The 27,341-nt window shown below is 32.1% G+C and overlaps 2 protein-coding genes and 1 pseudogene across 2 annotated transcripts in view; 1 reads left to right on the top strand and 2 right to left on the bottom strand.

The window, feature by feature from the left end:
* The window catches only part of LOC125811724 (flowering time control protein FPA), a 45,267-nt gene extending 23,447 nt beyond the window's left edge, over nt 1-21,820 (bottom strand). Inside the window, exons 1-2 of the mRNA XM_049491262.1 lie at nt 21,798-21,820; nt 21,389-21,697 (exon numbers count right to left, since the gene is read on the bottom strand). The gene's annotated coding sequence lies outside the window, so the exon portion shown is untranslated. The remainder of the gene's footprint in view (nt 1-21,388; nt 21,698-21,797) is intronic.
* On the top strand, nt 1,463-14,630 carry LOC125811726 (linoleate 13S-lipoxygenase 2-1, chloroplastic-like). The gene is made up of 10 exons (XM_049491263.1): nt 1,463-1,883; nt 4,738-4,994; nt 5,980-6,217; nt 7,032-7,355; nt 7,594-7,679; nt 8,388-8,498; nt 9,344-9,648; nt 9,965-10,231; nt 13,279-13,619; nt 14,212-14,630. The coding sequence occupies exons 1-10, from the start codon at nt 1,544-1,546 to the stop codon at nt 14,628-14,630; spliced, it is 2,688 nt and encodes an 895-aa protein (XP_049347220.1). The 5' UTR covers nt 1,463-1,543.
* On the bottom strand, nt 15,035-25,455 carry LOC125811748 (xyloglucan endotransglucosylase protein 1-like; annotated as a pseudogene).
* Between the last annotated feature and the right edge of the window lie 1,886 nt (nt 25,456-27,341).

Raw genomic sequence — 27,341 nt, 5'->3', positions numbered from 1 at the left:
CTTATAATTCTATAATATCAAGAAACTGAGAAGATTTTCAAATCAAATATGGCAAAAAGTGGTGTTGTTTCAATAACACTAGCAAAAAAATTAGTGTAATTAACATGTATCTCGCATACTAGATATGCAAGCGAGATAAGAGAGTGACAAGCAAGATGGGAGGGAGGCGAGGGCGCGAGATTTGTCTATGTATTGTAGATACACGTGAATCTACTTGGATATAGTGTATCTAGAACAAATTAACCTAGCTTTGAGTCTGGTAAGATTCATAATATTACATCATAGCGTGTATTTAAGTAATTAGATTATATATAAGTGAGATTATTGTAAGTTACTGTTAAACAAAAAGTTTTGGCCCATGAGACGACCCCACCTGGCCCCGATCAAGCCTCAATGGCCAAGGACTTATATGAGTAGGGCTTATAGGCCTTAGCTTCAAATGGGCATGAAATTTTTTAATCCCAATCCTTCCTCAATAACGGGTTGGGTTGGGCCGACCCCATGAGTTAAGCCTATTTTGATGGTTCTACTCATAGTTTTCTTTTCAATCAAATTATTTTTAGTTACATAATCATAAAAAATTACACGTACAATGAAAAAAAATTCTAAATTTTATTTTTTAATTATATGAATAATAACTTTATTCGACATATCATAAATAATTCAATATGTTATGCATAATCATATATAATAAAGAAAAATGAATTTTATTATGTATAAAAACAAATTAAAGAAGACAAACAAATTAAAACCTAGTAGGAGTTGGACAACTGAGTTATAAACTTATTATTTAGCCCATTTCAGTCAAAGTAATTTTTCATGAATTGCGTTATGAACCTATAACACATTATTTACTATATTTCGACTCAAATAGATTTTGTTACAACTCCAATAATTTGACGGGTCAATAATCCACCCATTTATTAACGTACTGTCTCGACCCATTTGATTTGATCCACCTATTTATTACGGCCAAACATCACAAAATTCACTAGTTTAGAGCCTAATGACGTGCTTTTTTGTGAGTTTTTGAAATTATTATTCGTATCAGATTTTGTTCCCAGATACATGTAGTGTTCATATGTATCTAGAATACACTGACTCTCTTGCTTGCTTCCCTCCTATTCCGCTCACCTCCCTACTCTCTCGCTCTGTATTCGGTAATAAACATATATGTATCTAAGTGTATCTGACTTGAAATTTGATATAAAATTATTAATCAGTGAGATAATATGTAATTATTTTAAACTATAAGAAGAATTAGTAAATATAGTATGAATATGTATGTAATTAAATAGTTTTTCCATTTATTAACTCAAGCTATTTTAACCTGTTCAATTTAACCCCTACCCGTCCATTTGACATCGCGGTTAGGAAACCTATTGTAATATCCATTCTAGAGTTTTACAAGCCAAATACAACCAAAACAACAACAACAAAAGTTCCCTCAGCAAAACTTCATCATCTATATAAAGAGAACTCCTTAGAGACCATAATACAAACCAAACCATATAACTTCTTGAGCCAAAGAAGAGAGAAAAAAATGTTGAAGTCTCATCTTCAACAATCTACAAAATCTCTAATTCCATGGAGTACTAAGCCATTCATTTTTTCAAGAGAAATCTTAGTCTTTTTTCCTATCAACATTTTAAGTAATAAAAATCCTAGGAAAAATCAGAAAAAGAATAATTTTATTGTTCATTATAAGGCTGCAAATAGCACTAAAGCTGTCCTTAGTTCCACAAAAAAATCCATGGGTGTTAAATTAGTGGTGAAAGTTCAAAAATCAGTTGGAGGAACTAATTTTGGTTTATCAAGAGGACTTGATGATTTGCTTGGTAAATCACTCTTATTGTGGATTGTTGCTGCTGAACTTGATCCTAGTAAGTATTCATTTACTCATTAATAAATTAATCGCATAATACATAAACAAATATTTAAATATGATCTCGACAAGTACACACTTTAACTTTGGGTATGCATATGTAGAGATACTTCGATTTGCCTCCACTATGTTAGTTGAATATATGCATCAACTTCTAACAAAATGATCATATATACACTTTCAAAAATTATGTGTCACATTAGTGTTGAGTGTCTACGAGATATAGTGAGAATGAGTTGAAGTATTTGATTGTCATGAATCGACCAAGTTGAAGTGTTGGAGGGGCTTACTTGCCAGCCAACTACGGTTCACTTTGAATGTTTGTTTATGTATAATGTCTAAATTTGAGTCTGCACATATATGAACATATTTGATGGAATACAAAGTTAAAAGATTTTACCAACATGTAATTTTAAGCATGCCATAATTATGTGCTGACAAAACACAACAAAGAACAAGAATAAGCTACACAAGTCGTCCATAATTTGTGGAAAAATATAACTCGTAGCTAATAATCTTTTTGATAAATGCATTACTAGTTAAGATTAGGGACGCAATATTTGTTGTTTTGAAACAAAAGTTTTCTTTGGCTAATTTCTTTTAGTAATTTAAAATTAAATATTTTGAAACATATAAATATGTTATTTTATTTGATGCACAGTAATATAACCAAAAAGAATTTTCTTTTATCACAGAGAGTTGTTTGAATGGAAAATAAATTATATTACAATAATATGAGCTTGTTTAATTGAACATGAAATTTAGAAAAGAAAAAATGGAATTCTAAACTTGCGTCTTAAATATTTATTTCATGATAAGTGTACTCAGTGACGGAGCCACTTAAGGGGTGTCAACCGACATCCTTCGTCGGAAAATTACAGTTAGAATAAAAATATTTATTTTATATATGTATATTATATATTAACACTCCTTAACTTTTATACGATTTTATTTCTTTATATTTTAACATTTCTTAAACGAAATTCTAACTCTGCTACACTATTGTCGGCAGTCAAGAATTTATTGTACTTTAAAGAAAAAGTGAATATAGTACTTTGCCAGCTTTTTAAAAATTGAAAATAATTTAAACTTTAACTTAATAATAACTTAAATATTTATCCCTCAACTTTGTCATTTTGAGTTGATATGCCCCTCGTTATGAAAGTGACTCATATATACCCTTAGTGTTACACAAACGGGTCACATATACCCCTACTGTTAAAAAATGAGCTCACATAAACCCTTCATTTAATGGAAGTTAAAAAAATAATTTTAAATTTATATTTTTGACTTTTAATTTTAAAAAAGATTCATGTAGGGGTATATATGACCTTCTAGCAAAGTGTATATGCCGACAATAAATTATTGTCGGCAGTCAAGAATTTATTGTACTTTAAAGAAAAAGTGAATATAGTACTTTGCCAGCTTTTTAAAAATTGAAAATAATTTAAACTTTAACTTAATAATAACTTAAATATTTATCCCTCAACTTTGTCATTTGGAGTTGATATGCCCCTCGTTATGAAAGTGACTCATATATACCCTTACTGTTACACAAACGGGTCACATATACCCCTACTGTTAAAAAATGAGCTCACATAAACCCTTCATTTAATGGAAGTTAAAAAAATAATTTTAAATTTATATTTTGACTTTTAATTTTAAAAAAGATTCATGTAGGGGTATATATGACCTTCTAGCAAAGTGTATATATGACCTTTTAGCAAAGTTCGAGGAATATTTTAATCTTTTTATACATAAATTATTTTTTGACTTCTTTTATTATTATTATTTGAGTTTCTTATTCTTATTTTTTTTTTTCTATCATTCCTTGGTGTAAAGAAAAAAGTAATTTTTTTGTGGCTATATTAGAATTTAAAACTATTTATTTCGGCTATATTGTTATTTAGTTTTTGCATTTGAAAAATAATTGGGTCATCTATAATAAATTTTACAAGAAAAATAGTGAAACATAAAATAAATTTGACCATCAAAATAATAAATTTAAATTAGTCACTGGAACAAAAAAATAAATAAAAAATATGTGTGAGGAGGATTAAATGTACCCCACATGGGATTATTTTTTTTAAAAAATAATTAAAAAATTAAATTAAAATTAATTTTTTCACTTCCGTTAGAGGAAAAGGGTATATGTGAGTCATTTGTATAACAATAGGAGTATCTATGAACTACTTTCATAACGAAGGATATATCAGCTCTAAATAACAAAATTGAGGGGTTATATATCATACCCTTTTCCCTTAGGAAGTATTTGCTCTTTATAATGATGTTGTCTGTTTGAATATTTTCTAGTCGTCATAATAAAATATTTGTATAGAAAATATATAATTTAATTTAACGTAGGAAATCAACTTCACACAAAACTTGATCATTATAATAAATATTATTATACAGAGGTCTATATTAGGGTTAATTGGTATACTAATTTTTTTTATTAATTATTATTAAGTATGTCATGTAGCACTCATTGTAGGCTCAATAGGCGAATGAGTGAGTTTACAATGATTATTGCCTCAATTGGCTAATTATGAGACAACTTTAAAAAATGAGTAAATTGAGGGATACGTCAGATCAATGGAAGTCTTTGTTATTTTTTAAAAAATAATTAAAATCGAGCCATAACGAATGAATTATACAATATTTGAATGCAAGGAATCGGATTTAGAGAATTCGTCTATGCTTTTAATATCTCTTTTATGCTAATGTATCTTACTTTATAATTGTTCAAGTACTTTTCTCTTTTATGCTAATTTCTCCCTCTTATTTCTTCAATTTTATTTAAATATAATTTTTTATTATTATTTTGTTCTCTCTCTATGTTTTTTAAAAAGAGATTGGAATTGAGAAGCCAAGTATTAGGATATTTGCAAATCGTGGACGAGATGTGGATGGTGAGACACGTTACGAAGCAAATTTTGTATTTCCTGAAGACTTTGGGGACATTGGTGCAATTTTAGTAGAAAATGAGCACAAGGAAATGTATGTGAAGAATATAGTAATTGATGGATCCCCTCATGGCAAAATTAATATTACTTGCAACTCTTGGGTCCATACAAAATTTGAGAAAAGGATTTTCTTCACCAATAAGGTTTGCAAAAATCCCCCCCCCCCCCCCCCCCTTATTTATGCTTTATTATATCATGGGAGATATAATATAAAATTTTAATTTATTAGATAAGATTTCTTCGTTCAAAATATAAGAACTACTTAATTTCATAACGGATGGAAATATAATTTTCAGGAAGAATATATTCAAGTTATATGCATTGAATCACTAGCAATATAAAGATCTTTTATATCATACAATTTGACCTATGAAAACATATTAATTAAGGTAATATGACTTTTTTATCGAAGAGAGTACTAGCACACCTTCTGGCACATGTCCAATCCCACCCCCACCCAAACAGTTCTAGGTTGGTCTTGTTCTGATAGTGGGACAGGCGGGTGGTAATAATTAATGGGCAGTCCCACCCCCTTAGACAATTCTAAAGTAGACAAAAAAAAAGAAAGTATGACATATAAATTAAAATAAATTATAGGCCATGTATATTAATTTATTGAATATATATACTCCCTCCGTCCCTTTTTAGTTGTCCACTTTAGAAATGACACACAGATTAAGGCAACAATGATTAGCACAGTGAAGTTACAATTTTATCCTTATGACAACTTTTCACTTCAAAATTACAATCACTTATTTGAATTAAAGTGAAATAAATTGAAGGGAAACAACATACACTTTTACAATTTTCAAGAAGTGTAAATAAGGGTATAATAGGAAAAAATTTGTTGTCCTTTCTTGATTTGTCAAAATGGACAACTAAATAGGGACAATTAAAAAAGGAAATATGGACAAGTAAATAGGGACGGAGGAAGTATGTTTTAGTGTATCATACTAAATTGTTTTAGTTGATTATGAATCATACCGAAAGTGATGATTTGATTAATGTGTAAGTTGAGTTAAATTGAAACTCTTCATTAGGTATAGTTATAAATCAACAACTGCAATTATATTTTTATTTATTTAATTATATCTTGAACGGTTAATATTTCTTTCCATGCGATTACAGTCATATATACCATCTCAAACTCCAAGTGGAGTAAAGAGGTTAAGAGAGAGAGAACTTGTGACATTAAGAGGTGATGGATTTGGAGAAAGAAAAAAATATGAAAGGATTTATGACTATGATGTTTATAATGATATTGGAGATCCAGATGGTAATGATAATGGTAAAAGACCAGTACTTGGTGGAAAACAATTACCTTATCCTAGAAGGTGTAGAACTGGTCGATCAAGAAGTAAAAAAGGTACATTATTTCATCAAGTAGAAAAATAATAAATTGATTACTATTTTTAGATAGATTTAGTAATTGATACATATTTATATTGTAGAGACTAGAGAGTCTATACAATTTACAATTTAATTATGATAAAAATGTGACAGAATGAATGAAATCTTTCTATTCAAATTGAAAACAGTTTTGACTTTCGTGTTCTAACCATGAGATATAGCACTCTACGAGACATGAATTTTGATTAGTATCAAATAATTATATAGAAAAATAAATTTATACTTTATTATTATATATTTGAGAAACATCACAAGTGTTTACAAGTTAAAATAAGTGAAAAGTTATAAATTATTAGTTATCTCAACTTATAATTTTTCAGTTTATAAGTATTTAAGGATAGACCCGAACTTTTACTATTTTAATTTATTACTTTGACAAAAAAGAAAACTATCCTTAATAGTTTCTTTAACGAGAGATTGACAAAAAAGAAAACTATTTATTTTTTATACATAATAATATATATTTGGCTAGTAAATGTATTATTTTTGATCGATCAGTCAAATATTTAACTTGCCCTTTCATGATCACCAAATTATTCATTCAGAATAAAATTATTAACTCCCTCTGTAATCTATTTTTTAATATTTGATAATTATTAGACGTTTTTAATCAACTAATTCAAATTGACACTCTATTAGTGCAACTAAACATGTTGTAGCAGATGGTAACATAATAACTAATGTAATAATTTTTTATATTATCGATGTTTAAAAGTTAAACTCGAATTTCTTAATATATTTTTTTCAATTTTATGAATGCATGCATGCAGATCCATTGTCTGAATTAAAGAGTAACTTTGTGTACGTACCAAGAGATGAAGAATTTTCAGAAGTGAAGAGCTCAACATTTTCCGGCTACCCATTTTACTCAGTCCTACGGGCCATCGTCCCGGCGTTGGAGACGGTCGTCTCCAATTCCGACCTCGAGTTTCCACAATTTCTGTCTATCGACTCATTATTCAACGTTGGTATCGATGTTTCGAGACAAGGTAATAAGAAAAAGGGCATGTTTGATGTTGTACCAAGGCTCATTAAGGCTATTTCTGATACTCAAAAAAGTGTCTCGCTCTTTGAAACCCCTCAATTGCTTCAAAGTAAGTACACAAAAACTATGCTACTTGGATTTTCATGATTTTTTGGAGAATCTGAACTATATAGCCTATAAATACCGTTTGCATCATTTTAGTGGAATTGTAAAAAATAAAAACCAGGTTGAATATAAAAAATAATGGAAAATGTAATTAAATTTATCCAACAATACCTTGCAATTAATTTGGTTAAAAATTATTGTAAAATTAAATATAATATTATATGTTTTTATATTTATGGCAGGGGACAAGTTTTCTTGGTTAGGAGATGTGGAATTTGCTCGTCAAACTTTATCTGGTTTTAACCCATTTAGTATACGATTGGTCACGGTATGTTATTAATTACTTTAATTTTTTTAATTTAATTTTTTCACTTTAAAATTAATAGTTTAGTTAGTTTCAACAGAAATTACTTTAAAAAGAGGTTTACACAAGCGGTAGGATAACACCTTGCATCTTTCAAAATTTCCACCTCTCAAACTCGGGGTGTAACGTGGATACTTTCAAGTTAGAAGGAAATAATCTTAATTTCTAGAATCCAAAGAATAAGTCAAATATGAAAATTTAACATTTTCCTTTAAAGAAAAGGAGCACTTAATATTAATGATAAGGAAATCAGGACAAATATCTAACCTAACGTGAATATGAGTACCAATATTGTTACAAATCCGCTTAATTTAGTGTCTAATGTGAATATGAAAACAAATACCAGGTAGAAGAAACCATATTGGTGTGATTGGTAAATCCTCGTCCGATTTGAAATTTGGTGATCATTTTCGAAGTCACATTTAGTAGCACAGTCCGAATTTTCACAAAAAAAGAAATTGAAACTATGAAGAAATAAACACACTATCTGACATTTGGTGACCATTTTCGGATTCACATCTTGTTTATGAAACATTGTTCGTTAATTAGGTCATTTTTATAAATGAGGACATACATACATACATACATTCATTTTGGTTAAAATATAAATGTATAATTGATTGAAGCATTTTGAGCTAAAAATATATTATTATACTTTATAAAAAAATACAGGAATGGCCATTTAAGAGCAAGCTAAGTCCTGAGGTGTATGGACATCCTGAATCAGCAATGACAAAAGAACTAATTGAACTTGAAATTGGAGGATCTATGACTGTTGAAGAGGTATAAACAAATCCTTTGGTTTTTTGAAATTGTAAGAAAAACACTTTTATTTATGTTTTTGTTTGTGGACAAACGATATTCAGTCAGGTCAATAATTGAAATCCTTTTATTTGCACAAATGACCTTTCTTGAGGCCATTCTTTAAATTATGTCCCTCGTTAGCTCAATAGATTAAATTTATCTTTTAAAAGAAAAGATTCATTTGACTATTTTTAAATGCGAATTTTAGTTTGTTGAATTAAATGAGAGACAAGATTTAAACAGTAGTCTCACAAAAAGCCATATGGTGCTAATAATCCACAGGCAAGCCTATATTATATAAGGTGATTCGCAAGAATGACCTTGATAAGGGTGGTATTGAGTTTTTGGCCTACTTAATAAATGTTTTAAAAAATAATTTTAGGTTCGCTCTATAGTTAGTAGTTCCTCCTAAAACAATCTACTAAATTCATCGAGCTGCCCATCAAACATAAATATGATTTTTCTATGAGTTCGGAGTTCAAGACATAGCAATACAATGAATCTACTCAAATTGCCATAACTTTCGCCTTATAGGCAAAAGTTGCATGTGTTGCTCAATTATTCACATGTCAATATAACTGACACTACTGGCAGAATAGACAACACATTATATTATCTTTTATTGTTTGTAACTTCTTTAACTGATCTCGAACTCTTGCATCATAACCAAAATTAAATTTATGCACACATTACAATTAGAACTTATTTCTAATGTCAAAAATTCAAGATCGCCCCTTATGATACCCTATTTCTTGGATTATACATGATCTATAAAGTCCTCCTTTTGATAATTTTGACTCTTGAGTTACACATAACCAATGCAGGCAGTTCAACAAAAGAAGTTATTCATCCTAGATTATCATGATTTATTATTGCCATATGTGAACAAAGTGAATGAACTCAAAAGGACAGTATTATATGGATCAAGAACTTTATTCTTCTTGACACATGAAGGCACATTGAGACCTTTGGCTATTGAGCTAACTAGGCCACCAATAGATAATAAGCCTCAATGGAAGCAAGCTTATTTTCCAAGTACGTGGAATGCCACTGGTGGTTGGCTATGGAAATTGGCCAAAGCACATGTTCTTGCTCATGACTCTGGCTATCACCAACTAGTTAGTCATTGGTAAGTGATGATGATACATGTACTTTCTTAATGAGTTTTGAGTTCTATACGATGTTAGTGTAAAATTCTTTTACACTATCATTAGGTCACGTAAATGATATTTACAGATAACTCTTCTTAAAATGTAAGATACGTAATTTGAAAATAAGATTGGCTACCTGTGGAATCGTGTAAGATAGGGATACGATCTGTGTATACTCACATTAAGTATGTTGTTGTTATTGCTTAAAGAGTAGTGTAATTATTACATATATTCTTTGATTAATTTCTTTGATTTTGAAAATATTATGGCTAATTTTTCTCCAAAATTTTGTAGGCTAAGAACTCATTGTGCTACAGAGCCATATATTATAGCAACAAATAGACAACTTAGTGCAATGCACCCAATATATAGATTATTGCATCCTCATCTTAGACATACAATGAGGATAAATTCCTTTGCTAGAGAAGTACTTATTAATGCAAATGGAATTGTTGAGACTTCATTTTCCCTTGGCAAGTATGCAATGGAATTTAGTTCTGCTGCCTATGATCTTGAATGGAGATTTGACCAAGAGGCACTCCCACAAAACCTTATTAGCAGGTAATAATTCACTAATCTTTCTATTTTTCTGCTTTTCGATTCGGTGTTTGATATTTGTTTTAGGATCTGACTAATTTGAATTCACTTCATAAATCCTGATTTAAGGGTAAAGGGCTCTCAAACATAGGCTACTTGAACTTGAGACATGTGGTTAAAGATGAAAGGGCGTGCTTACCACTCTATCACAATATTTGGTGATCACTAATTTTGTTTTTTTTTTTATTTTCCACTCGGTGTTTGACCTTGCTTTGGGGTCTGATTAATCCAAATTTGCATTGGAAAAATCTCATTTTAGGTGTAAAATGCTTCCAAACAAAAACGACTTTATTCAATGGGTCGAACTCAAAACCTTTGATAAAAGATGAAGGGTATATACCATGTCATCAAAAACTTTGATGGTCACTAATTCTTTTCTTAAGATTTATTTTTGAGTTATAGATTTTATGCACTAATAATGTACATAATATTTATACAATCAAATCAATTATAAGATATTTGCAAGCAAACCATTATAATAAGTTGTAACGTCCAGCAATTTGAAATAACTATGAAAAAGCTTGAAATCGGAAATAGTCATTTTTGGAAGGAATTAAAAATCTGGAAATTTGGTTGAAGTGTGGGAAATTAGTGAATTTTGGCCAACTTTGAACAGTCATAACTCCTAGATCAGGATGAGTTAGGAGTAGTTCAAGTTATGTTTGGAAAGCCCTTGGAATGATCTTTCCAACGCCATGGAGTTTGCTTGATTCCGAGTTTGTATGTGAGAGTTATGGCCTTTGAAAGTTGGGCAGTTGGCAGGAAATCCGTCCGGAAATTTTAAGGGCATTTTGGTCTTTTCCCTAGCCATTTCTTTTGGGGTTATATTGTTGTGTTAGGCTGATTTTTTGATCATTTGGTCCCATTTTAAAAGAGTAAAAGCTAGGGCTTGAGAGTGAAGAAGAGAAGAAGAAGAGAAGAAGAGGAGAAGAAGAGGAGGAAGAGGAGATCAAGCAAGTTTCCGTCGTGGATATCGTCGGGGGTGATCCCCACTAGGTATGTGAGTTCTTAGTGTTGGGTGATCCTTTCCCCCACACACCAAACTCATTTTCATTATTGATAAAAGATTGGATATGTTGTTGAAGTTGTTGGGTTGTGCTATTGATGTTGTTGATCATGTTGTTGAAGTTCTTGTTGTTGTGGGACATGATTTGGTTGTGTGTTTGAGTTGAATCTCTTGTATGTTGAGGGATATTATGACCCTTAGTGTTTGGAGTTGAGTCCATTGAAGTTAGGGTAGTTTAGAGTTGAGAAAAAAAGGGAGAAAAGTCGAGTTTTCTGGGGAAAGAGGTGGCGCGTCGCGCCAGCCAGCGCGCCCCAAGAGGAGCTCTGAAGCCCAACCCTTGGGGCGGCGCGCCAGTCAGAGCGCCAGCAGGCCCCTTCTGAGTTTCAAGGGCTGGCGCTCCGCGCCGTGCATAGTGCCAAGGATGCCATGTTCCCCCATTCTTTTCACACTTTCTCATGCATGTTCCTAGGTATTGTACCTATGTTTCCTAGTTGTTTCCAACACTTTAATGCACATTTAAACCTCCCGAACTCATCTATAAACATGTGATCATATACCTTGAATCCATAATTCAATTCGAGGCGAGTTTGGATCAAAGTCAAGGGAAGTTAGAGTCAAGTTAAGCAAGTTATGAGGTAAGTCCAAGCAAGTCTTTAAAGTTGTTCAAGAGTCGTTATCAAACGTTTTATCTTCGTTTAAAGAGTCTCAAGTTTCAAGTTAAGTCAAGAACATAAAGTTGAGTTCATTTCTCAAAGTTATTAGGGAACTATGTATTCCCAAAGAAGTTTTAAAGAAATGTTTTTACATTTAAGCAAGGTTGGAAACGGAGATTTCCAAAGAGTCTTCGGGCTAGTTTTTGAGTAATTATCTCATATTAGCAGGAAAAAATATGTTTTAAAAACATAAGAGCCAGTACATTTTTGGGAGTAGTATCGAGCACCGAATTGGGGGAGCGTTCAAAGAACCCACAGCCCCCATAGAACCATGTTAGCCACCATGGGTAGAAAAAGATCATACTTTTTAGATGAATCCTTTTCCAGATAGACTAGTGGATCCATTAGGCAGTTTAGGTCTTATACCTTTGGCCGGGTGTAAGATGCCCTGGCAGCGTGAGGTCGATCACTGTATCATCATTATAGCTATTAAGTGATGGTTGTCGGTTAGAGAAACTCCCACAGCAGTAATTGTATTTTCATATACAGAAATTATTGTATTTTTATATACATCAATTCATTTGTATCTCTATATACATCTCAGGCTTATTGTATCTTTGTATACACACAGAGTTTATAGCATGTTTAAAGCAGTCTTTCTTTATATCGCACTTGTTTTAAATTGCTTTATATTGAAAGAAGTCAGTCAGGTTGAGTTGAGCCAGGCCAAGGGTTCGCTTGGGGCCATAAATGGTCTCCGGGTGCCGGTCCCACCCAGGGTGTAGGCTCGGGGTGTGACATAAGTCTTAATTGGCTACCTCATAAAAATGGCAAATTATAACCACTACAACAAAAACAACTTTTATCGGCAATAAATATAGACATTAATAAAGACTGCTAAAGTCTTTATCGGCATTAGTTAAGTGTCATTAGAACCTATGTCGCTAAAGGCTTTAGGGACTGCTAATGATCATTTTTGATGTAGTGAACTTACTATCACACATTCATACTAACGTACTATCCGTATATATAACATGATATATACGGCAAAACACTAGAGAGATGTTGGGTATATAAGTAAGCAGACCTTACCCCTAGTGGCACGTTTTAAAATCATGCGGGTCTAGGTCAAAAGTGGACAATATCACTAGCGGGCTAGACCGTTATATTTACTTTTATACAGACATGTTGTTTTTGTACATTGATACGTACTATACAACCAGGGAAATTCAAAATCTATATATATAAATTTTTTTATATATAGTATAATTTTTTGACAAAAAGGGCTAGGACCTTGTGTCCTTGACTCCGACCCCCTTCCACTAACATGTTTTTTGTTGCATATATAACAGGGGATTGGCTGTGGAAGATCCAAATGAACCATATGGATTAAAACTAACAATACAAGATTACCCTTTTGCAAATGATGGTTTAGTACTTTGGGACACACTTAAACAATGGGTAACAAATTATGTCAGCCATTATTATCCACAAACAATTCTTATTGAATCTGATAAAGAAATTCAAGCTTGGAGGTCAGAGATAAAAAATGTTGGCCATGGTGACAAGAAAAATGAGCCATGGTGGCCAGAGTTAAAAACCCCAAATGACTTAATTGGTATTATAACTACAATGATTTGGGTAACTTCTGGCCACCATGCAGTAGTTAACTTTGGCCAATATATTTATGCAGGTACACACCTTACCTTTTTTTAATTTTTTTTTTTTATATTGTTGGTATATATAAGTGAAATAAAGGAAAGTCTCGGACTTAGCAACAATAAAGTTGTCTTCATGAGACCTATAGAGGTCACGTATTCGAATTGTGAAATCAATCACTAATGTTTGTGTTAGGATTAGGTGTCCCTTTCCGATGTGGAAGTTGGATTGCTTCGTGCATCAGACTGACCTTTAGTATATATAATTAATTAAGTTAAATCATTTCAAAAGAGTTTTAACTTCTACACACTGGCAGTATAAGTGATTTCTATAATATTTGTGTATCGTAACTTGTTATAGTAGGTTATCTACATATATACACTACATCAAAAATGATCTTGATAATTAATTAACGGTAATAGCTTAATTGCCGATGAATATGTTTTTTTAGAGGCAATTATCACTCTTTGTAAATGTCCCTAAAGTCTATAACGACGTTAGATCCAATGTCAATTAACTAATGCCGGTAAAAACTTTAACACTCTTTGTTAATTAACGTGTATATTTAGTACCGCTAAAAACTATTTTTGTTGTAGTGATAATTGAGTATTCTATTTTATATGTAGGTTACTTTCCAAATAGGCCAACAATTGTTAGGACAAAAATGCCAACTGAAGATCCAACAAATGAAGAATGGGAAAGTTTCTTGAATAAACCTGAGGAGGCACTATTAAAATGCTTACCTTCACAACTTCAAGCAAGACAAATAATAGCAGTTATGGATGTTTTATCTAACCATCCTCCAGATGAAGAATATATTGGTGAAATAATTGAGCCTTACTGGGCTGAAGATCCTGTAATTAACGCGGCGTTTGAAGTATTTTCGGGGAAATTGAAGGAGCTTGAAGGGATTATTGATGCTAGAAATGTTGATAGTAAGTTGATGAATAGAAATGGAGCTGGAGTTATACCTTATGAATTATTAAAACCATTTTCTGAACCTGGTGTTACTGGAAAAGGTGTACCATATAGTATTTCCATTTGATTTTTGGTTTAATGTGAAATAAAAGAGATGCTACCCAAATGTATTAGTTCCTATATATTTGTATTGATACGAAGTTCATCGTTGATCCTATATTTGTTTAAACTTTGTGTCAAGTCAAACTAAGTCATTCTGTTTGAAACGGAAAGTTCAGTAGAAACTAAGTTATAACTTGTATTTGTGACTTCATAGCATAAGAACATCAAAGATCAATGTTTTATCATATAACATAACTAACAAAAGAAAGTAAACCATACACATTCCATTACATATAGATAATTCAGCAACAAAATGAGGAACCAACAAAACTTTTATTGGTACAACGAATAAAAAATTCCACTCTCGTGCCTAAAACATCAACATTTGATGCATCAAACGTTGGATATATAATCGATTAAATGATCTCGTCTCTTAAAACCTTGAACGCTTGCATTCTTCAGAAAAACCTTGAGGAAACCTCTTAGAATCAGCACAATAATTGTAAACCATGTGTTTGCTCTGCACCCATCGGAGCCTATTCCGTCCCTTACCATCAAGTTCATGTGTCTGCCATGGCTTCGCGTTGTTTGTTGAACCGATTGATTTACATGAAGAGGTACCTGATGGTACTGCACAACCATCAATGTTAATGTTTCTGTAATAAGCAGTGAAAGGTGCAAGTGCCCAATCTGTTTTCACTCTGCCTCCTTGTGTTGCCCATTCATCTGCATTCCACAAACTGCAGTATACTTTCATTGCTTGACTCTTTGGAAATGGAATTCCGATGCTTTCGTGGTTGTTGAACACTCTAATTGGACTGTTATCTACTAAGAACCTGAATATATAAAAAAATTGGTAAGATCAAATGTAGTAACACTAATCATCTTAAGAAAATATAAATCTAACTTATATACATTTGACATGTATAACAAATTGTCACACATTTTAACATGTTGTAGCACGTTATATGACTTATAGTCTTTTAGGTGATCTGTTAGCGTAAAAACTCAGAGTATACAAGTGAGGTGATTTTGTGTAACTTGCACTATGCGATGTGGATTCCAAACAATGGTGCAAGTGTGAAACGCAGCGGTTGGATCAAACCAAAGGTGGAATTGTTGTTCTTTGTTTCCTTTTCCTTGTGTGTATATACATTGGTATGGATAGTGTAAGGCTGGCCAGAGACATTGCCCAAGAACTCGAAATTGATCTCATCATGTGCATGTCCTTCTCCTTGTGAAGATAACTAACAGAGAAAAAAAAACAGAACAATCCATCAGGAGCATGATGACATGTTATAATAAGAATGAAGATATTTATAAGAGTTCAAATTATAATAAGAGGTCTTAAACTTACGAAGAAAGTTGTTACAGTGCCAACAGAGTTTGCAGGGACAAGTATAAGTTGCATATCGAACCTTCCAAAAAGAAACTCATTTTTGGATTGAAAGCCAGAGTCAGAAAGTTTATCAAGAGAGAGGGCGAGACCTCTACCGCCTTCTTGTATTTTACCGCGTCCTTCTCCCCAAGTAATGTCTACATCTTTGTAGAAATTACCAGCTGAGGCTAGTAATTGGATACTCATTAGTATTGAAAGAAGAAGAAGCAATGTTGATGAAAATTTAGAAGCCATTTTCTAAGATGAAATTGTTAAAGAAAAAGTATGAAATGTTGATGTTATTTGGTTTGTCACCTTGTTTCTAAGTGATTTTCACTCTTTTTTGTGTCAAATCTTAACGGTTAAACCGATAACGATAAAAAACCAATAAACCAATTAACGATAAGTCAATATCTTAATGGTTCTATAACGGTTTAGCATCTCTACAAATCGATAACCAATAAGCCAAACCGATAAACCGACCGATACGCAGCCCTAGTTGTAGCAACTTGTGAGCTAGTTTGGATTAAGCAGTTGCTTAGAGAACTAAAATTCGAATAAATTGGTTGGATCGAACTTGTGTGTGATAATCTCGCAGCTCTCATATCACATCAAATCCATTACTCTATGAGAGAGCTAAGCACATTGAGATTGATTGTCACTTGTTGAAGAAAAGATACTCTCCATAGATATTGTTACAAAATTTGTGAAATAGAGTGATTTGCAGTTATTTTACCAAGTCTCTCAGTAGTTCATGTATTGAGTTACATTTGTAACAAGCTTAATACATATGACTTGAATACACTAACTTGAGGGGAATGCTTGAATATAGGCTTAACCCATCGGTGGCCCCCTAAAGTTGGCACAATATTTCACCAAGACATCTTAACTAGACAATGTTCAATTTAGACACCTCATGTAAGGTCACGTTGTGTCATTTTGACATTTTTTTTAATATCAGCATAAATATATAATGTGTGCGTGGTACACTTGCGAATGACGCGTAAAGTGACGAATTAAACGATGACATTTGTCATTTGTGCCAAAAGTGATTTTTGATTAATTAATTTTGAGTAAAAATAAGAATTAACCAATAAATTAATGACAAATAATTACAAAATAAAATAAAATTTAAGTCAATAAAACAAACACCCCACCCCCTCCTAATATCCCCCAGTACCTGTCTTCTCCAATCTGCACGCACACCAAAATCGTCGTTCCCCCACCAAATCCTCATAATTCCCCCCCCCCCCCCCCATCTTCTCCAAATACTAAATCTGCACAATCATAGTAATTTTTTCCTCTTACAAAATATCGCCCTTTACTTTTGCCTAATACATAGCTTGATAGAGAATGGGAGATTTTTGTTAGTTTAAAGAATTTTTGTAGCTTAGTTTAATGAGATTCACTCCATCAACCTTCATTCACAATGGATGAAATTTAACTTGGACAAAATGGTGGCTGAAAAATGGGGAAGAAGAAAAAAATAAAAAAAATTAACTAAAGAACCATTCACGCGCAAGCCAGTGAGTGTATCACACTCATTATGCCAAGTAAGCAAAAAGTGTCAAAATGACACAACGGAACCCTACATAAAGTGTCTAAAATGAACATAGCCCAGTTGAGGTGTCAAAGTGAAACATGATGCCAACTTTAGGGGGATACCGATGGGTTAAGCCTTGAATATAAATAGGAATAGGATTTGTAGAAAGTATCCTATGTGGAAAAGGATGGTAGCGCAATGTCTATAAATAGGCTCAGTGCAATGTAGAAAACACAATTCAATAATATTTTCTCGAAATGAATTTTTTTACCAAGTCCCATTAGCTAATGACAAGGAACTCCGCTAGACATACTACAAAATGGACATGGAAGGTGTATTTTCTCAGTAATTTTTACACGGTAGTGGTTATTAACAAAATTACCTTAGTTTGCCAAACAAAACAAGTACATGTAAGATAATCTGGAAACAAAAAGCTCTGGCAAGGTAGCATGTTTTGGATGGAACGGATAGATGCACATCAAACTTGCTTGATAAAGGAAAATTACAACTAAAACTTAGAGGCTTAAACTTATTAGTTGGTCTAACATTATTTTCTCAAAAAAAAAAAAACTTAGTAATTGGTGTTGCTTATGCAATGAGAACTCGAAGATAGTGGATCATTTGCTGACATTGTAAATATGCCTAGCAGATTTTGTGATCAGTCATCAGATATGTCTTGCAAATTTTGGTTTATGTTCTGAATCTATATGGGATTCAATAGGCAATGCAAGGTGGGATCACTAATGCCTAGAAGAAGTTAACAAAATATTCATGTTATCAAGTTTTGCAAATTTATAAGCATTATTTTGAGATCACTAATGCCTCAAGACCCCAATCTCATGGCAATCAGCTGGTATCATTTGCCAAAGCTGGCCACACTGCATTGTGAGAGTTAGACAGCCTAAATACAAAGGTGGAATACAATACTCCAGCTGATAGCAGAGCCATTCACTCGTTCCTAGATTGAGATGCTAATTTGAGGTAGACAAGTCTGCAAGACTGTGGACATAAAATTGGCATGCCCTGAAGCTAACTTCACATTAAATGGATAAGATTCAGGGTGCCATAAAAGCAAAGTAGAATCCGATCATCCAAACAAAGTTTGTAAATATTTCAAGAAAGCTGGTTAAACTATGGGAGAAACAAGCTTATGTTTAAGGAAATAAGAGAATGCTTCACTTGCAAATACATATAAATGGATCGTCTTTCCAGAAGAAGCCAACAGAATTAGGAGCAACTTAGTTATAAGCACTGATAATACTGACAAAAAGTTATATTTCAGCCATTTACTGGCTGGTATTTGCATCTAGATAATGTTGGCAGCTGTAAAATTTTCTGAGTTGAAAAATTAACACTTTTTTCTAAACATAGCCCAATTATCCAACTCATCAATCTATTTTCTATAATTTTATTTCAGAAGCGAAGGGTGTTTGCCTCAAGACAGGTACTCTCTAAAGAAACAGATAACAGTACACCAAATAGATAACTGTGTCACAAATTCAACGCATTCAAGTAGGAAACGTGCGAGAACTGCTGCTTATTTTACATCAATGACCACCAGTCATTCAGATCTAGTGTGTGAATTTGATGCATGATAGAATGAATCCTGAAAGAAACTGAGAAGTCTTTCTTATCTGGAAAGTGCTTCAGCTGAGAACTATTTTTTTTATATTGGTAAATTATGCTTCAGCTGAGAACTATCAGTTCAAGTGAGGCATGTTTTTTGTAGAATGTCATGGATCATAAACTTCAATTTGGACACATCATTCACAGTTGTGTATGGTCTTTTTACTACATTGATTTTCTCATTAGATGCTTATTTAGTCCAAACATATGGTTGAAAATGAGAATCCTTATCATTTGAAGTGTTGCAATGCTAATCCATAACACCATAATAATTTAGGAGATTCGGATTTATTTTGTTGGACTGAGATCTAGAAAAAAATATTCTCCACATTTCATCTTAATTTGGTTCATTTATTCAAAAAGGCAATAACCAGAACTCTATGGATAAAATCAGGTGTATTTCTACTTTATTGGATTTCGAAGGCACCTCACCTGAGATCTTGCTTGTGAAGGACTTCCGTATGATATGAGATATAGCTGAATTTATTTAATGGTGATGCCATGATAAAAGTTGTTTGACTGGATCACAACAACTAAGTAACCAGGCAATTTCGGAAAAAAATTGTGATCCCGATTCTGATAAGTCTGATATTAATAACCTTTACAATGGAAATGTATCACACTGCGCTGATGTAATTTTCACTGAAGATAGCAGTAAAATATAGATGGTTAGATTCTCATCTCTTGAGAACTAACAGCCCTACATGATGGTCCCTCAACACCAACTACGTGCCATATAGAAAGGTCTTAGCAATAGGTGTTCTCCGGCTTGAAGAGGATCTAACTTTGATGATTTTACTCTCACCTTATACCACAAGCTGCATATATTGTTGCCTTTGCAAAAGCAACTGAAGATAAAAAGGGAAATGAAAAGAACACCCCTTCATCGATTAGCTTGCGGGTGGGATTGACGGGATAGATCACTATTGCAGAAGGAGGTAGAACCGGGGGAAGAATTATGGCTATAAAGGTCCTCGCCCTCTTAGGCACATGGTTCTAAAGATTCAATCTACCATCTTTTTGCTTTGTAATGGAAACTGATAAGTAATGATTTCAAAATTGGAACAAGCACACTATCTCAATAACATGTCAAGATTAGTGTTCTGCCTTGGGAACAAATTGTCTCTTTCAATGCATATGAATATGAAAGAATCATGTGCATTCAAACATTGGCAAATGCGTATATAGTGGTGTGGCTGCCCCAGTATGAAGTTTGTGAGGTGCTACCTAACGTTATCCTAGAACAGAAGTAACCATCTAAGATAAGGACTTAACAGATAAATGCTGCCACTGAAAAGCTTGTACGGTACAGGTCTATAGCAGCACTAAACAGCTGGAGATTGATTGAAGAGAGAGTCTGCCTACTATTTAAAGCATCTGACAGACTGACACCTGCATCTATGCTCTCAATGGTTATTAATTAAGAGGTGCACGAGTAATGCATAGCCCGATACACCCATGACTCTAGCGGCATTTTATAATGATCGAGTACAGATATTGCTTGGGAAAGGAGCTCGCATCCTGATAATTGATTATGATAGCAACAGAGTAAAGACACAGAAATGGAAGGAGTTGGTGCAACTTTTACTCAGATCATACATAACTTGTGGATTGAAGAGCAAACTTGGTGCGGAGTAAGACTTCTCCTGAAGCTTGTGATATTTCTCATCACTACACTACCCTCACGAATTGAGGCTACACAATCGCTTGGGGAGAAAAATATAAACACGTTCTAATTTCAGATTTGCTAAGTCACTGCCACATCCTACAATTTGCAATAATTTTGGAATTTTAATCTGCTGAATTTTGTGGAATTGTCTTTAGATTCTCCATGCCTTCATCTTATTTCTTTCTTTTTTGTTTTGATAATATTTCCCTTAGGTTTCAGATGATTAAATGTTTGACCGCTTAGGCCAACCATTATGATTCTTTCTTTTTATTTTTTTATTTTTTGGAACAAACAACCATCTGTTATAATATATAGTGGTAGTTAATAAATCTAATGACCTCAACGATACTGAGCGAAAGCAGAGAGAAAGGCAAATGGAAGATCAAGATCAACATTAAACTTGGATAAGTGCATTGATATTAACAGCAGACGTTTACGAGTAAGAGAACGGATCTCATAGAAATTTTCTAGGGAAAAATATAGTACTTTCATGCGTACTGCCAAGAATTCTCTATGAGAAGACGATAATGTCACAAGGAAAATCAGGCAAAGGTTGACAAAACTAACCGCCTTTGTAAACTCAATCCTAAGTGGATTGCCAGCAACAACATAACCTTGGAGATGTCTTATAGCAGCAAAGGCCCCTTCCACATCTTTAAAATTAATGAAAGCATAACTTCGACCTGGTTGAAATGCTACACGTTCCAGGTCCCCAAAACGTAAGAAGTGATTGGCCAAGGTACTTTCTGAAAGACTATGAGACAGATTCCCAACCCAAAGATGTCTGGAAGGAGGATTTTCACGACCATGATGGCTCTTCTCTTCGGATCTGGGAGGATGGTCCCTGTGATGTCTGTCTCTCCCTCCTCTGCTAGTCTGCATAAGAACCATATAGAATTTGTCAGCCAAAATTGCATGAACAATACTCTAGGAATGAAACAGCCTCAAATTGAACCGACTAACCACCAATATTCACCTTACGAAACCCTATTACTCTGGGATTGCAGGGTTACCTGTTGTAGTAAATAGCATGTAAAACATACTCAGGCAGCACAAAAGAAATTGTACTAACATCAAATTGAAGGTTAATTACAGGATAAACAAATAAACAATTAGACAACCAGATTGAACATTTAGCAACCAGAGACATTTATACGACATTAGAGAGACAAGTAAAGGTTGCTCCTTAGGAATTAGATGGTTTCCATGAAGTACACAGTAAAGACTCAAGACCCAAGGAAACAACCAGTATGCAGAAATACAAGGAAAAGACTGCATATGGAACATGCTCACTCTCTTCAACACCCTCTCCATCTAGCAAACTAACAGATTGCAAAAGGGCAATTGCTTTTAATAGATTGACATTCGAAGCTCAAAATTGTTCCACTGATCAGATTAGCAAATCAATTGAATGTAAAGTCAGGATTTTTATGTGAGAAATCAACTTTCCCCCAATTTTGACGGATAAACAAAGAAAACAACCATACAGAATCGCAAAAAAAAAACTGTGAAGCGCCATCACCAGTAAATATTCATAACCCATACAGAAAACTCAGCAGAGAAATCAACTTACCGACATCAGGCGATTGGTAGTAACTTCAGAGAATTGCAATTCGGGCTTGAAACTCTTGTAAAAGAGAACACAAAATGAACAGATTAGGGTTTGAGCATGAGATAAACCACCGGCGGATCGGACCAAGATAGATGGGTCATGTATTGGCTCCCTTTGGGAGCAATCAACATAAAATTATTATTATTATTACATAGTACATACCCTTTTTTATTTTTATTTTTTTTTAAAAAACATTAATATAAACTTCTTTTTTTAACTACAGTTTTCATCTTATATAAAATGCACTTGTTTTTCTGGAACTCCGACTAATTTGAATCACGCATTTTGAGGTTAAACTATTCACTCCTCAAATACAAAGGTCTTTCTTTTCTTCCCTTTAATCATAAAAATATATAGACATGGTATCAATTTTGAATTAGTATTGTGATCTCATGGTCATTCAAACTTGCAATGTAATAATAGACAGTTTATCGATTTTCACCAATTATTTTAAGTTATAGTTTATTAATTAACAAATTTGAGTTGATACCCTTCGGCCTTCTTAAGTGAAGAATTTGACGGACCAGAATAAGAAGTTTGGTATCGACAAGAATAGAGAGATTGATTTGATCATGAATAATTGATGTGCTCGCATATTCTATTATTATTAGTCCCGTAAGAGTTTTGCTTACATTTTTTTAATATTATGAGAGCATTTTAATTGAACTTAAACCTTAAATAGTATTTAATTGTGTTTTTATTGAAATTAAGTTATTATATGTTGTGTTTCTTTCGATTTTGTTGAATTCATATCTTACTGCCTTTTTGTTAGTATAATTTGGACACTACTTGGCTTTTATAATTTTGCAATACTTAAGAATTTTTATTAGTAATATGATCATAAAGTATATTTATCAACTTTATAATAATTATAGAATATCTGGTTCTCTTTAATTCTTATTTTCTTTATGATTATTAATTAGTAAATATTTCATACCTCTTCAAGATTGATAACATAAGGTCTAACCCTCCTCCCTTTTATTTTGTCAAACAACCAAAAAAGTTTTTTTCAAAACACCTTCTTAAACCACATATCAAATGACTCCATAGGACACATAAACCTATTGATATAGTACAATTGTGGTAGCATCAAGGTCCCATTTTATCAATCTAATGTAGAGAGAGCAAGTTTTTGACCTAACATGATTTGCAAATATTTTCATGATAATTTTAATCGACAGGGTAATCTGATGAAGCAAGTTTTGACCCAACATGATTAGCAATCATTTTAAGCATTTTAATGAGAGTCTTGATAAATAGAGTGACATGATGGAATAAGTTTTGACCTAACATAATTAGCATACATTAAACATTTTCAAGACAACTTTGATACATCCCCTAATTAGTATTTAATTATAAATTTTAAAATTTATTTGATCATAAAATTTAATTAATCACTTATCAAACTACGATAAAACTTCCTAATCAAACTGTCACATGTAGGAGATAATGGGGACACCAATTGTGAGCAAGTCATGATTTTCCAGCTCATCTAATTAGAATGGCACATTTTTTTTGTTTTCTACTCGGTGTTCGGAGCCTATATTAGAACCCTGATTTAATTCAGATCGCGTACTGCATGGCTCATTCGGAAATGGCGCTGGGCTCAAACCCGAAATTTCTGATTAAGGGTGGAACAATCTCACCACTATATCACTAACTCATATTGATAACCAGAGGCGGAGCTAGGTGGGGGTTCATGGGTTTCGGACGAACTCACTAGCTTTTTCGTAGACCTTATATTTATATTAGAAAATTAAATAAATATATGTATATTAACCTGTAAACCCTCAAACAAATTGATTAAGAACCCCAAACTCCTATCCCTGGCTCTGTCTATGTTGATAGCTAGCTCGATACTTATAATTATGTGTAGGCATGTGTAAAACAAGTCCATTGTATAAAACAGTTCACTTTACTTCATTGAATATCTTCCTTGGAAAGATGCATTATTGAAGTATTATTTTGTTAGAGTATCCTCATTTGATTGAGGCAAAAGTCTTAGGTAGAGTTCTTAGAAAAGGGAATGACTACCTACTAGAACTATTTTTTAAACTAAATAATATGATTGAATTAGTTCGTTCACAAATCAAACACATTTTTTTTATTATGAGAGACAATGATTGGCTGTACTTGTTGAATTTTCAATATCACAATTCAAACACATTTTTTTTATTAAAAAAAAGAATAACGCTAAAAAATAAAAAAATGTATAAAATCCGTCTCCTTCACTTTGCAATTTGCATAGGACCTCAAAAGATAAGTCCTTCCTCAATCAATCGATCAAGTTTGTCTATTTTAAACTTATCTGGTACCCCTTACTATTAAGGAAACTTATCAAAATCTCGTATATTTAGTGGCTAATTATATTTTATTTTGGAAATTTTCTCAATTACAAAAAAATTGAATTTTTTTATTACTTTTGAATACATTCTTTAATTGTTTGATACATTACTTAATGAGATGGATATATTCAATAACCGAGATGGGAGGGATGTATCCAAGAGGGGATAGGATTGCATCCGAGAGGAGATATGGGTGTATCCTAGAGAGAATACATAATAGAGATGCATCCCAGAGGGGATATGGATGTATTTGAGAGAGGAGATGTATCCGAGAGGGGATATGAATGTATACGAAAGAGGATATAGATGTATCCGAAAGGGAATTTTTGTAATTTTTTAAATTGTAGAAAATTTAATAGATTATGATATCTTAAATTGTGTATTTGTAAATTTTTTCAAAAATTAACACCAATTTTATTTATACATTTTAAGTAGATTTTGTCTATTTTAAACATATTTCTTTTGCTAATATATATGGTATGGTAAGGATCCGCTAGGTCATATGAGATAAAATCACGATTTAAAATTATATGCGATAAAGTTAAAGTTTAGTCTAGACATATAATTTAGATTTTTAAGATTTAATTTTTATTCACATAAAACCCTCATAAGTTGTGAAAACTATCAAAATTACCCCAAACATTTTATACAATCTTACCAAATAAGCAAAAATTCATAACAAAAGTGTAATAGTACACCATCACAAAGTTATTCTAAAAAATATATAATATCTATTAATCGAATTTTAGTTCAATTTATTAAACATGAGTTGTAGTGTACTGTTATTTAATAAAATCAAACATGATCAATTCATTAATAATTATATCATGTTCATATTCTGTGAATATTTTATCACTCATTTGGTATTCTTGCAAAAAAATATGTACCTATAAATTGGTCTTTTTTTTTTTTTTTTGCAAAATCTAAACTTGTAGGCCAATTTTGTATTTTAAAAATGTGAAATCATGATATGAGATTTCCGAATCAACTTTTTTTTAGATAATTTGAAATTTCATCTCTTGATTTGAAATCACCAGATAAAATCACATGTTCAGATGCAGATTTCATCTCATGATTTAACATCACGAGATGAAATTACATATTCAAATATTAATTTTATCTCATGATTTGAAATCAATAACTTAAATCGTATGTCGAAATGACGATTAAGTGTAATGCATTTATTAATGTCAAAGGAAAAAAAAATTATATTTAGTCAATTTTTATTTTACTTTTCTCTTCTTCTTCATTTCTCAAACCACTACCACACTACAACAAAAAGAGTCATTTAAGGATAACAATTTTTTTAGTGGCAATATTTATTGTTGCAATAATATTTAGCGATAATTGAGTAAATGTAATTATATTTTTTGATTTATTTTTACCTTAATTAAAAGAAGTGACGTTCGGAGCTCGATATTTTTTTAATTAACTTTAAGAAGGCTAGTTCTATATTTACTCTAAATTTTATTTTTTTAACAATAAAAGTAATATATTTATCCGACAGATCACAAATAATATCTGTAAACAAAAGAAATTGTCCATTTTTTAGCCTATTTTAATTTTAATATCCATGCTGGTGAGTTTATTTCTACTTTATTTAAATTAAAAGTTAGTAAAACAGGTTATTGCTAAAGACGGTTTTTTTTGTTACAACTTAAATATTTTTACGTTATTGCTAAAAAAAAGGTTAAATTGTAGTGAAGTTAAAATGATAAACAAGAAATATATATCTTCTAGTTTATTTTATATTCAGATATTATTGGTTCATTTTATTTACTTTATTATAGAAGATTATTAATAAATGAAAAAACAAGCAGTTTTCATAAACAAAAAATCTTGTATTTTTGGCCACATGCATATCTTTTCCAGTCGACAATGCTGCCTGGGTTCGTGCGTTCGAACTAACTCAGTAGCTTTTCTGTAGATTCTGCATTTGTACGAGAAAATTAATTTTTTTATATATATATATATATATATATATATATATATATATATATATATATATATAAAAATTTGTGAACCCTAACAAAATTGATTGACGATTCTAAAGAAAATTTAGAACCCCCAAACTCTTAATTCTGGCTCCGCCTCTGAACTTATATAGGGATGAGTATTTACTAAATAAAAAAAATATTTAGTTTGTCCATAAATGAACCTCTTAAAAATATATAAATTTTATATTGCAGCAAAATAGATGAAGCTAATGATTGTTTGGGACAATTTATCTATTTTTAGATTAAATATCCTTTTTGATTCATAATTTTAGGGAAGATTTTTTTGATATGTGGTGCTCAGCAAATATTCATTTTGAGATCAAACTTAAAAGGAGGAGGGGGGGGGGGGGGGGTGAAGAAGAAAATAAAATAACAATTTATTTTCTGTTAATATTAAATACTTCCTCTGTTTAAAAAACAATGAGCTCCTTTCCTTTTTAGTTTATTAATTTAAAAAAGAATGGTCTCTTTCCTTTTTTTGGTAACATTTTACTTTCAGCTTTTCACGTAACATGTTTAAGACCATAAGATTAAAGGGCAATTTTGTACATTTGACATAACTTTAA

Source organism: Solanum verrucosum, unplaced genomic scaffold, assembly GCF_900185275.1.
Source record: "Solanum verrucosum unplaced genomic scaffold, falcon-dt-bn FXZP01000238.1, whole genome shotgun sequence".
Classification (NCBI taxonomy): domain Eukaryota; kingdom Viridiplantae; phylum Streptophyta; class Magnoliopsida; order Solanales; family Solanaceae; genus Solanum; species Solanum verrucosum.
This window is presented reverse-complemented; position numbering and strand designations above follow the sequence as displayed.